This window comes from Gekko japonicus, unplaced genomic scaffold (assembly GCF_001447785.1).
Source record: "Gekko japonicus isolate JY-2015 unplaced genomic scaffold, Gekko_japonicus_V1.1 scaffold284, whole genome shotgun sequence".
NCBI lineage: Eukaryota > Metazoa > Chordata > Lepidosauria > Squamata > Gekkonidae > Gekko > Gekko japonicus.
This window is the reverse complement of record NW_015172012.1, coordinates 310626-323326: the sequence shown is the minus strand read 5'-3', so window position 1 is coordinate 323326 and position 12701 is coordinate 310626. Positions and strand designations below refer to the sequence as shown.

At 44.4% G+C, this 12701-nt stretch overlaps 1 protein-coding gene across 1 annotated transcript in view; it reads left to right on the top strand.

Annotated features, from left to right (window-relative positions):
• The window catches only part of DAB1 (Dab, reelin signal transducer, homolog 1 (Drosophila)), a 316448-nt gene that overhangs the window by 287428 nt on the left and 16319 nt on the right, over nt 1–12701 (top strand). The window contains exons 9-10 of the mRNA XM_015420265.1: nt 7608–7670; nt 8235–8343. Of these exons, the coding sequence (XP_015275751.1) occupies nt 7608–7670; nt 8235–8343 (172 nt within the window). The remainder of the gene's footprint in view (nt 1–7607; nt 7671–8234; nt 8344–12701) is intronic.

Sequence of the window (12701 nt, the reverse complement as noted above, 5' to 3'; positions counted from 1 at the left end):
GCTCTGTGAGGCAGAGCCAGCACCTTGACCCCAAGGCCCCCACAGCCACATCAAGCTCATCTGCATTGCCGGGTCCCACGTACCACTCGGACCAGGCTGGACGTGCTCCACCACTTCCACTGGCGCAGGATCCTCCTTGCCGGCAGCCGCTCCAGAAGCCCCGGCCTCAGTCCCATCATCAGGCACAACAGACCCAGACCTGGATTCGAGTAAAGAAAGTCGGTCAACTATCTCAGCCATAAACTTCTTTCTCTCAGCCCTCCGCTGTTGCCTACGGTCCGACACCAGAACCACTTGACGGGGGGCAGGAACCACAGCAGCCTTGGCTTGCTCCAAAGCAGCAATCCTCTCTAAAATGGCACGCTGCTCTGCCCTCTCCTCTTCATCGTCAGATGATGAAGGAACAGTTACAGGAGGTGGAGCTGGCACAGGCCTCTTAGGCGCAGGCCCTTTTCCTTTAGCACCGCCTTTCCCCTTCTTAGATGCCATTATAGCCAGTAATTAACAAAGGGCCACTACACCACCCGAAATGGCCGCCCACAGAAACCCTCACAAAATGGCCACCAGTAAGCAGCCTCTGCCCAGCAACACAGCACCCAGGTAGAATTAATCCACCAGATGGCCACCCGGCAAATCAGAACCAAGATGTCCTCCCAACTCCCTGACACAAGGACAGATCGAGGCCAGGGGGGGTGAACCACCCAAACTAATGCCAAAGGGTCCCGCGGCCTCACCAACCGCCTATTCCGACAGGCTAAAGCAGCGGGGGGGGGGAGGGCAGGTGTATGTTATCTTATGTAAACTCATTGGAGCAGCCTGCCAAGGGCCACTCTGCGCTGCCACCGCGGCAACTCCAAACAGGCCCGCTGCTGTCCGCCCAAACAGCCTAGCCTGTCGCCGGCTCGCTGTTCTGAGGCCCGCCTCTCCGTCCACCACACGGCAGCAGCTCCCAGGCCCTGTAAAAAACGGCCCTATTCTTCTCCTCTCAGGTAGCTGCCCACGGCCCCCACGGCCCTTCCCAGTTGGCGCTGCTGCGCCAGACGGCTCCCGGGCCCTTTAAACGATGGCCCGACGCTACTCAGCTCAGCCCACTCAAAAACCAGCAGCTGACAAAGACAGGGGCCAGAAGAGCAAGCTCCCGCTCCTTCACCGCCTCCCCCCGGCCGCTACCTTGCCACATGAGAATACATCCTTTAACATAGGCTACATCTTATTTCATGAAGAACTCAGTCAGCCCAGGTACATTCTATCAAAGCAAACTTCTGAAAACCTTCCTTGCCTTGTCCAACATTTTCAAGTACAATTAGCAGCCCTTTCTCCTTTCAATTCACACAATGAGGGGGTAGGATTAATTTTTTAAAATATACTATACTATGTAAAGGATCTTACTTTTTAACTTCTGAGAGCTAGAAGTTTTAATTGTTTTATGCTCAGGTAGTGAGATAACATATCAGTGTATCATAAACATGTTGAAAAGTAAATTCGTTCAGAAGACTGAAAAAAATAATTGGCCGGTTCTGAATATTTCAGATTCCTATTGATTGCAAATTCTGCCCTGTTTCTGAATGTCCACAAATGGGCAAGATAAAAGTAATGCTGGTTAGGAAGGCTTATGCTTTGGGGAGTCTGAGTCCACTTGTAGAAAATAGAATTAAGTTGGCTTTTGCAGAATGGGTTAATCGCTTGGGGGTGCTCGTGGACCTAGCCTTGCTGTTTGAAAAGTAGATTGGTGTAGTAGCCAAGAGCACCTGCTCACAGTTACATCTGGTTCACAAACTCATTCCTTTGCTAGACACAGCCAGCCTGGCCACACTAATTAATCCTTTTGTAACCTCAAAGTTGCATTGCTATAATGTGCCTTATGTTGGGTCCCCCTTAACAACAACTTAGAACAGGGGTGTCAAACACGAGGCCCGGGGGCCGGATCAGGCCCCCAGAGGGCTTCCATCAGGCCCGCAGTGGAACTGGCCATCTCCTGATTCCAGTTCTGCTGCTGCTGCTGCATCATAGCTTGCTTTGCCAGACTCTCTTAATCACTCAGCCATTTCATGTTTTAACCTGGGTCCTAGATTCAGAACTCTGAGCATGAGATTTCTGTGGTGAATGTCAATAAATCAAAAATAGGATTGCAGCTTACAGAGCTAATGTTTTAAGCATGTTTTTATTTTAAGTAAAAAGAAATCTTTGTGTTTGTGTCCTTTATAAAGTTTATATCTCCGCTACCTGGCATTAGATTTTATGACACACATGGCCTTTCCCAACAAGGTCTCATTTATGTCAGTTCTGGGCCTCATAACAAATGAGTTCGACACCCCTGACTTAGAACCTATAGCTCAGGGGTGTCAAACATGCAGCCCAGGGCCCAGATCAGGTCCCCAGAGGGCTTCTATCAGGCCCACAGTGGAACTGGCTGTCTCCTGCTTCTTCTTCCCATTCTGCTGCTGCTGCTGCTGCATCATTACTTGTTTTTCAGACTCTCTCAATCACTCAGAAGAGATAGATAGGCGAGCTTCTGTTCCCTGCACCAGCTAAGGCTGCTCCCCCTCAGGGAGGGAGGGAACAAGCCCTGGACAGGCTGTCTCAATCACACAGGAGAGAAAGGCAAACCTTTCTTCCCTTCCATTGGCTGAGGCTCTTCCCTGAAAGGAGGGACGGAAGGAGGCAGAGCTTGCTTTGCTTGGCTGCCTCAGTCACATGGGAAAAATACAAAGCACCTTTAATATGAACAAAGTTTTATCCAAGGTATGAGCTTTAGTGTGCCTTGCTACAGTGTGTGTGTTTTGTTGGGCTTGTTATGCTGTGGCTCTCCTGGGTACAACTGGGTTCCCTTCCCCTTTTCACTGTATTTATGCCCTCATGATCCAATCTTGCTCAGTAGAAAAGCAATGTGAATTATTTAGATTAGGAATAATAACAAGGCAGTGAGGTGGATTAGGCTGAGAGTGTGTGTCCAGGCCAAGTTCACCCAGCACATTTCCTTTAGGGATTTTGAACTTAGACTTCCCAGATAGTAGGCTGATACTGACCACTCAGGAAGACTATCATTTTGTAGACAAACACATAGCCCTCAGTCTGTGTCAGGGTGCCTTCTCATTTTCTTGACCAGCACATGAAGCAATTTATGTCAATAAGCTCACAATGTCCAGCCATTTCATGTTTTACCCTGGCCCCTAGGCTAAGAACTCTGAGCATGAGATTTCTGTAGTGAATTTCAATAAATCAAAAGTAGGTTTGCAGCTTACAGATACATACTTGAACAGCATACCCAAGATTGCAACAGTACAGACATTTTGATGCAATAATTCAGAGCAAGAAGTGTCAGTTATCAGACACTGTTAAATAAACAAAATATTGTAAGAGTGCTAATGTTTTAAGCATGTTTTTATTTTGTTAAAAAAAATCTTTGTGTCCGTGTCCTTTATAAAGTTTATATCTCCTCTACCTGGCATTACATTTTATGACACACATGACCCAGCCCAACAAGGTCTCATTTATGTTATATCTGACCCTCATAACAAATGAGTTTGACACCCCTACTATAGCTGGTTCAGAATGCATCCAGCTGACAGGAATGTATCTTGCCTGTTTTTAAAAAGCTACATTGGCTTCCAGCTTATTTCTGAGTTCAATTCAAAGTGGTGGTTAGGACCATGCATCACTGTGGTCTTCAGACTGCCACCTGCTAGGTGTTCTCCTACTTAGGGTGCCCTCCTGGCATTAGTGAAAGACCTTTTTCCTATCGTATCTCCCAGCTTGTGGAATGGACTCCCTGAACAGCTGGGATATGCCATCTCTGGAGATGTCTATTAAGCACTACAAGTATACTGTATTTGTCAGAGCTTTTAATTGAGAATAGGCTGTAGGCATTTTTTAGGGGAAAGAGGTTATTTGATGGGAGGAGTTATTATATATATTTAAATATGAGTTTGTAAATTTCCATCAGTCACGGGGAAAGTCAGGACACAATTTTTTGTAATAAAAAATCTAGAATGAGGCTCAGCTGACAGTAGGGATGCCAGTCCCCAGGCAGAGGTGGAGGATCCCCCAATTTCAAGGGCTCCTGTCCACCACTGGCTGGCTGGCCAGTGGGGGAAGACCCACCTCAAAGCCTCACCCCATGAATGGCCACCAGCAGCCACCCCTCTCCCTCCCCTCCTGCAAGATTTAAAGGGCCCTCCAGCTGATCAGCTAGAGCACATGGCACACTGATTAGCTGGAGGACCCTTTAAAACAAGGGTGTCAGTAGAAGGTGTGCACGATGAAATATCTGAGCCAAAGCTACACATAGACTTAAAATACAAACATGCTTAAAACAGTAACACTTGCCATATTTTACTTAACAGTCTTTGATAACTGACACCTCCCAAACCTCCCCCCCCTTAAAAGATGTCTACCGAAAATGGAAAGGTGGGGGGATAGTTGGATTTGGCAATGCAATTTTTAATTAAAATATCAAGAAAAAGCACAAGGATCACAGCAGAAGCTAAAACTAAAAATATAGAATGCTCTCAGCCTAGGAAAACATGAAATGACAGGGATTGAAAGCTCCCCCCACCCCCCGGTCTACTCAGAGTGGCAGTGGCTCTCCAGTGTAATGTCCCCCTTTGGCTGTGGGTTCCCAGGTTAGAGTAGTCACTCAGGCACCCATTCTCAGGTCCATTCAGCAGAGACAAGCTGGCTTAAAACATCAACCCTGTATTTGCAAGGAGACAACTCCAGCAAGCAGCAGCTTCAGCTATACAAACACTGGAAAGTAAAACTACTGGAGCACCACCCCACTGAAATACATTGCCAGGATAGACAAAGTTGCAAAGAAAATGTGGAATGGATTTCCCATTATGGTCTCTGGGCTGAGACAGACTACTCTGGGACTGGAATGACAGCCCCCAGAGTGAAATGACAGTCCCTGCGAGTAGCAGAAGCATACTGCGATTGGAATGAGGGCCCACAGAGTGGAATTCCATTCCCAGAATGCTGCTGCTATTCCCAGGGGCTGTCATTCCACTCTGCACTCTGTCATTTCAGTCCCAGAACACAGATTCTATTGCTAGGGACCATCATTCTACTCTGGGAGCTGTCATTCCAGTCCCAGAGCACTGTTTCTATTGCTAGAGACAGTCCCAGAGTAGTTTATAGACCATAATGGAAAAATCCATTCTGTATTTTCTTTGTAACTTTGCAAGCCCAGAAGAGCTTCCTGCCAAAGCAGGCAAAGACAATAGGGAAGGAGCTGGGAACTTTGGCATCCTCCCACTTCAAAGGGGGAGGACAGGAGGGGTAGGAGGGGGAAAGAAAAGAGACATGGGCCTGATTAAAGCCATGGGTGGGCCACTTCCAGCCTGCGGGCTTTAAGTTTGACACCCCTGCTTTAAAACTTGCAGGAGAGGAGGTAGGAGTCAGCCACTGGCCATGCGCCTAAACTGCAAGTGGCAAATTTGCTGCCTGGATTTCAGGCGCCGGTGGTCCCCACTTGGCTTTGTGTGTCTGAACTGCAAGCAATGGATTTACCGCTTGGAGTTCAGTCACTGGTGGCTGCACTTATAAAAAGCATTTAAAGTGTCCCTTTAAATGCTTTTTACAAGCGGGGGCCATGTGCACTTAAACTTCAAGTGGCAATTCCTGTTGCAGTTCAGGTGCTGGCAGCCGTGCTTGTAAAAAGCTTTTAAGGGTACCCTTTAATTTTTTTTACAAGCGGGGGGCACTGGCACCTGACTTCCAAGTGGCAAATTTGCCACTTGCAGTTCAGGCTGACTCTCTAACGTGATTATGTCACTTCTGTGTGATGTCATCATATTGGGGATGTTGCTACCAATACTCCCTCTAAGCTGTGGAGTCTTGTGAGCAACAATTCTACTTTGTGAGCTACTGGCATTAAAGTTGTGAGCGAGCGATTGGGCTACTGCATAAATTAGTTTGCTTTGGAGCCCTCCTTCCTGAGCTAATACAAAAATCTGTGAGCTGGAGGCTAAAAAACTGTGAGCTAGCTCACACTAACCCAGCTTAGAGGGAACACAGGTCCCCACCCCCTCTAGGGCTGTCCCCCAAAGTCCCCCAGTGGCAGGTGGACAGGAACTGGCAACCCTAGCTGACAGACAATGTAAATTGATTGACTGTCCAGTGCTAGATACCTTTACAAGCCAACAGATGTCCAGTGAAGTTACTATCTGTTACTATCATTGTCTTCTCATACACAGCTAATATGTCTAGTAGGCCTGTCATTGGTGACTGTTGGTGCCAAGGTTCCATAGTGCAGTGGTTTTCAACCTTTCTAGGCTCCATACCTACCTTTAACCTTGGATGGCAGCACTAGCCTCACTGAACAGCAAGCACTGTCAGGAAGTGACAAGAAGAGATCCCAGTCTTAGAACCTACCTGTGCTAAAAAAGGGCATCCCTTGCAAAGTGACCTTGCCTTGCCATCGTGCTGTTTCTCTCAGTGTGTTTGGAAAGAGGGGTGTGAATCATGGAGCCCCTGCTCTCTCTCTGTATGCACACAAGCAGCAGGTCCTTCCAAAAAACAGAATAAAAACTGCAACTGTATAGGGGCTAACAGTCCATCGGGTGGAGTCCCATGACACATCTGAAGGTTACTGCCCTACTGCACCCACAGCCAGATCTGTGGCAGCTAGCAAACCAGAGATTGTTGTAAGAGCTTTTGAGGTTAGATTTTAAACCATCCTACTTGAGGAAAACAGCTACCCAGAGCATCTCCATCTAGGTGACTGGTAAAGTCCATGGAAACAGTGGGGAATGTTCTACAGCACGCTGGGAAATATTCCATTTAATGGGGTTGCATTTCACTTGGCAAGGGAGAAAGTAGCAGTCTTTTGGGAAGGTTCTTTTTGACAGCAGATATGTAAGAGCACCATCCAGGTATATTGGTCATTATAACGTCATGTTCACATCTGATAAAGCATTTGGACAGAGGGTTCTGCAGGTAATCCTAGTTTCCTTATGCCACAAATGTACCCTGAAGACTATCTAAAATTTGATCTATAAATACTTATTCAGAGGGCAGACTACCCACCTTGTAGTGCATGTTTTGTGTGGTCTTTACTCACAGGAGAAGTAGGAACCATCTCACAGGCACTTCCCTCATTTGTTTCCACTGTTCATAATTTTTTCCCTTTAAGCTAAGTGAGAAAGTTGACCTTCAGTAACATATCCATGTTGATGGCTGAAGTAGACTGGATTAGCCCCCCCCCACCTCTAGTTTCAGTCTTATTGAGGAGCTCCTCCTGCTGGAAATGTTAGAAGATGGACATTTGCTTCTGACCATGTGCTGGCACTGATCCAGGGGGGAAACTGCCCTCTGGATACTTGGAAGAATGGGAATTTATGATAAGTTAGAATTTTCCTTTTTCCTTCAGTGGTGTTGCCAGCTGTTAAACTGTTATCTTGAACCTAGGGGAATGGTAAGCTTTTCATGCAGGTTTTCCTCACAGATTATCAGCTCAAAGGCAGCAAGGACAACCCAAATAATATGCTACTGAATTAATAATTATTCTGCTAGATTACTTTGCTTATCACTACAAGACCATCTTCTGCGTGGCTCAGATGATAGTGAAGTGTGGGGGGAAGTCTGATGCTTTTGAATTTCTTTTACAGGCTGTTACCCAACTAGAGCTGTTTGGTGACATGTCCACTCCTCCTGATGTAACCTCTCCCCCTGTAAGTACTTTCGAGAAATATCCTGTCTTCTGATTTGCCACTTTCAGTGGGCTTATTGTAGTGGTGCAGTAATTCAGATATGCATGAGGAATGGTGCCCCATACTGAACTGGAAAGGATTTCATGGAAGAGACTGCAATCATTTTACCCAGTTCAATTTTTTTCTCTGTGTAAAATTGCTCATTACTTTACTGCTTTTCTAGCACAAAATTCTTACACCAATCCTCTATGAAGCTATTAAAATCTCACAAGCTTAGACCTTTATTAGTATAAAGAAACAGGTGCTGTAGGAATACATATGTGTCTTAGGAGCTGGAAAGAATGCTTTCAATTTATTTAATATATTTAGAAAGCTTCTGAGATTTTCTTATCCAGTTTTTCATCCTGTTTCTAGCTGCTGCCGTTTTATCCCACTGCTCTCACATCTGCATGTCTTGTTCTCCCCACCCATACACACTTTCATTCATCCTCTCCTTCAGTGAGGAAAGATCTCACTGGCAGCAAAAGCAGCTTCTGAGATAGCACTGGTCTATGGATACCATTCTAACTGTGCCTTGTTTTGCAGACTCCTGCAACTCCAGGTGATGCCTTTATCCCATCTTCATCCCAGTCACTTCCTTCTGGTGCAGACATGTTTAGTTCTGTACCTTACAGCACTGCTGCTGTACCCTCAGGTTAGTTATTTATATCAAGCTATTAAATATCAAACTGTATAACTAAGAAGCTCAGTCTAAAGATGTGTGGCTTTCAATGGGATGTATGTGTGCTGCTTTGAACATGGGATGTATGTGTGCTGCTTGAAAAATAGGCAATGATGGAGTAGCAGCTAGGAGCTGGATTATCACATATGTATGCCCATCACTAAGTGACGAGATTATTGAAACAACAAGCGATGAGTTGCATGTGTGAAGGAGCTATCCCTGATAACAGGGAGATTCATTTTTCAAACAAAATATTTCTGAGTTCACATATTCAGTCACCAGTCATCAAGTAATGTCACATAAATGACTGAACCTCTCCTGAGAAATGGCACTTCCTAACCCTTTCCTATTCAAGCCTTGGTAGGTATCCTTGTGGAAATGGAGTTTGCTTGGTATATGTTTACCTACTTGTAAGATGAAAATAACAGCAGCTTTCCTTGTAGTGCTGCTGCAAGTGTTTTATTTTTCATTAAAAAAAATTAGTTGCAATGCAGCCAATAAAATCTGTCAAATCCTGCTACATCCTGCAGAGGAGACAGCGAGTTAGACTGTGCCATTTCATTTCATTGGCACCTGCATGTTCCTCTAACACTAGGATCCTTTGGGTGATGCAGCATGCTGTTTTGTAGGACCATCTTGCACCACTGGAAGGGCCCTTGCCTCTGTGAAACATGGAGTCACCAATGCAATGAAATGGTGGAGTCCAACCCAATCTCTTTGTGAAGATGGTGGGGAACCAGTCCAGTGTTTCCAAATGGTGGGGTGTAGGGGTATGCATTTGACATAAACCAAAATGAAAAAATACCTGAAAAATACCTTATCCTGTCTTTGGCTACCAATATAGCTGAGCCCAAAAAAGCCATTATTTTGCTTTTGTTTGGGCGTATCAGCTATACTGCAACCCAGCCTCAGCCCAGTCCCCTCCTGCAGATCAGCTGGGGTGGCAGGATCCATGCCAATTCGGCCGGAGCTAGCTGGCTCCTCTTGCAGCTCGATCCTGGGCTGGTAAGTTCACCTGGAAGATGTTTAACAGGACTGCAAGCCCTTTAAATGCCTTCAGAGTTCTCCAAGCCAGAGTTGTATGGCTTGGAGAAGGCGTTTAAAGGGACCACAATCTCTTTAAATGCCTTTTTCCCCTCAAATGAAACCAATAGGGGCACTTTCTTTGGGGGCCTATATAATTCATCCCTGATCCAATCTTTTTGAGACTTGGGGGGGGGGTTTGAGGAGAGGCACCAGCAGCTATACTGAAAATTTGGTGCTTCTACCTAAAAGAACAGCCCAGAGCACCAGATACCCCCAGATTGATTATCCACTATACCCTATGGGGACCACTGACCATGTCTTCTTCAGAGAGCCAGTGTGGTGTAATAGTTAAGTGCGTGGACTCTAATCTGGGAGAACTGCGTTTGATTCCCCACTCCTCCACTTGCAGCTGTTGGATGACTTTGGGCAAGCCATAGTTCTGTCAGAGCTGTCCTTGAACGAGGAGTTCTTGAAAGAGCTCTCTCAGCCCCACCTACCTCATAGAGTGTCTGTTGTGGGGAGGGGGAGGGAAAGGAGTTTGTAAGCTGTTCTGAGACTCTGAGTGAATGGCAGGGTATAAATCCAATCTCCTCCTCCTCGTCCTCCTCCTCCTCCTCTTCTTCTTCGGGTATAATGGAGCAAAAAAAAATTAGGTTTCCCAAATATTTCCCAAATTCAAATACTGAAGAGATATTGGGATTCATGAATATCGGGAACCTGATACGTTTCAGGTTCAATATATCCAAACCCGAAATATACTGAGTTGGGTTTTTTTACACCCCTGGGGGGGGCGTTTCCTCTGGAACTTTAGTAGCAATACTGGATGAAAGTCAGATGTTGGTAACAGTTTTTAGTGTTCTTAATCTGTAAATGCAGATTATTAATTTGTTTCCTTCATTTATAGTCCACCTTTCTCACAGAAGCTCATTATACTGTTCTAACACTTTGCCTGAGTTTGAAGCTCAGGGTATTTCAGAAATTATGCATTTGTTCTCTCTTAATTCATTTGAGGTGTTCAGTAATTGGGTCTGGTTGACTGAGTTTCTTTCCCCCGGTATGGTTCTCTGTACTGAAGAAATAACATCACAAAAGTCAGTGTTTTTCTTAAAAAAAACAAAAACAAATGTCCAGTATAATGTTATCTAAAAAAATTTGATGTACACCAAATGTCCAAATACTGCTCCCAGGTAAATTAAGTAGAATAAATTAGGTAAAGAATGAAAATATGCTCATAGATACATATACTGCATCTCTTGACCATAGACGTCCCAAAACCCTCTGCTGACTTCTGAGATTTCAGTGGGTGCTACCTACATGTTTGCAAGTTTATCTACACAAAAATGCAATGGCTAGAAATGTTTTCTATTCTTCCCTAGTCTAAGTTTACAGATAGAATATCTCCCCTTTCCTCACACTAACAGGTCAATCAGATATAGTAACAGAATCCTTTGTATGCTGCATCCCTTGGAATATTTTTAAATTGTTTTGTTACCTTACAATTATTGTACAAAATTTGTTTAACAATGACAACTACTTAGTAAGTAAAATTTAATGAAATTCTGAGAGTTTATAACACATGGGCTGATTTCGCACTAGAGCTGCCTCGATGTTGCGTCGCCGTTTGCCCCAATACTCTTGGTCAATTTCACACCCGAAGCTGCGGGGCTGCCTTTTGACTTGCGGCTTCGCCTGATTTCCCGTGCAGTTTCCTGATCCTGTTTTTGAGGATCACGAAACTGCGGAGGAAATCGGGTGAAGCCGCGGGTCAAATGCAGTCCCGCGGCTTCCAGTGTGAAATTGACCAAGAGTATCAGGGCAAACGGCGGTGCAACATCGAGGCAACTCTAGTGCGAAATCAGCCCAGAATTCTGAATTAGTTTGACCTCTTCATGACTTTAGCTATGCAAATCTATACAAGTATTTATTGAAAGCCAACTCAGAAAAGGTTAAAAATATTGTCTTTCCATAGCAGAAAAATGTTTCTACCATATGAAGTTACTAATATAATTGTAGTATAAATGTTTCACTATATAGGTATACTTCTTTAATCTCTGTATACCAAAAAGGAAAAATGTAGACAGGCATTACACATTACACTGAAAAGGAAAGGAACAGAATTAAAACATCACTACTTAAGTATACTTACTGAAGTAGTTACTTCAGTGGACTTAAAAGTGTATAACTCTGCTTAGGATGGCATTGTTAGACAGCTTGGTGTGGATTGCAGGGGGGAAATCCGCTATATATGAAATTGAAGGAAAGCTAATATTTTAGTAAACAGAAAGAAGGCTTAAGCTAAAGAATAGAAGATTAAAACTGGTGCCATTGAAACATTCATATGAGGGCTTCATACAAAATGTTTTTGCAAGCAAATGTCACCCTTTGGCTATGTTTGAAGGGGGAAAAAAACCTTTGAAGGAAAAGATACAATTCCTCTGGAATGCATTTTCACCACAGTCATTCAGACCTTTTATCATCTTCACCAAATACAAGACTTCAGCTGAAGACTAAGCACACATGGCTGCTGTTTGCTGTTAAGGTTAAAATTGCCAGTTACATCTGGGTGTTTCCCTGAGGGTAGAAACAGAGAACAGTTTGTTTTCATTGTATGATAAAGCCCTCATTCTGCAGATAGCGTATACTTATCTTTTTTTCCTGTCTCACATCAAACAATTTCTATAGGTTATAAACCTGTTTGAAGAGAAACAATGGTATAACCTAGAGATCCTAGGACCCTGGCACTGGGAGAATTGTGTAATACTTTCCCTTGTGCTGTTTTTCTCATACAAATGTCCCTGTCCAAACTGACATTATCTCCACTGGAGAAAAGGAGATGGGTGTCTGAAATGTGTCTGTCTTTTTTCCCCATAAAGGCAGATTGAGAACAGGGGATTTCTTTCAGGAAAATAAGCTTTTTACAAGCGGGGCTGCCAGTGCCTCTCCCTCCTACCCGAAATGGCTTCTTTTAAATTTTAAAACACAACTGGAAGATTCAGTCATGACTCAACCATGTAAAGTTTGTTTGGCCCTGAAAATCTTGTGTTTAGAATTGTCTTGGAAACCTTTTCTGTCTCTCTGTTTGTGATAACGGGGGCTGCTGAAATCAAAGGAGTAGAAAGTCTTCATCTGATACAAATGAGAAAGGACCTGCAGATGTCTGCACAGATGGCCCTTTGAGTGACAAAGCTACCTCATGGCCTGCCAAAGTTTCAAAATCTTTGCTTGTTAGGCTTTTAATTAAGGAGCGGTTTGAGAACATCATGGTATGAAGAATTTTTAGATATGGTGAATTAAACAGATATCAT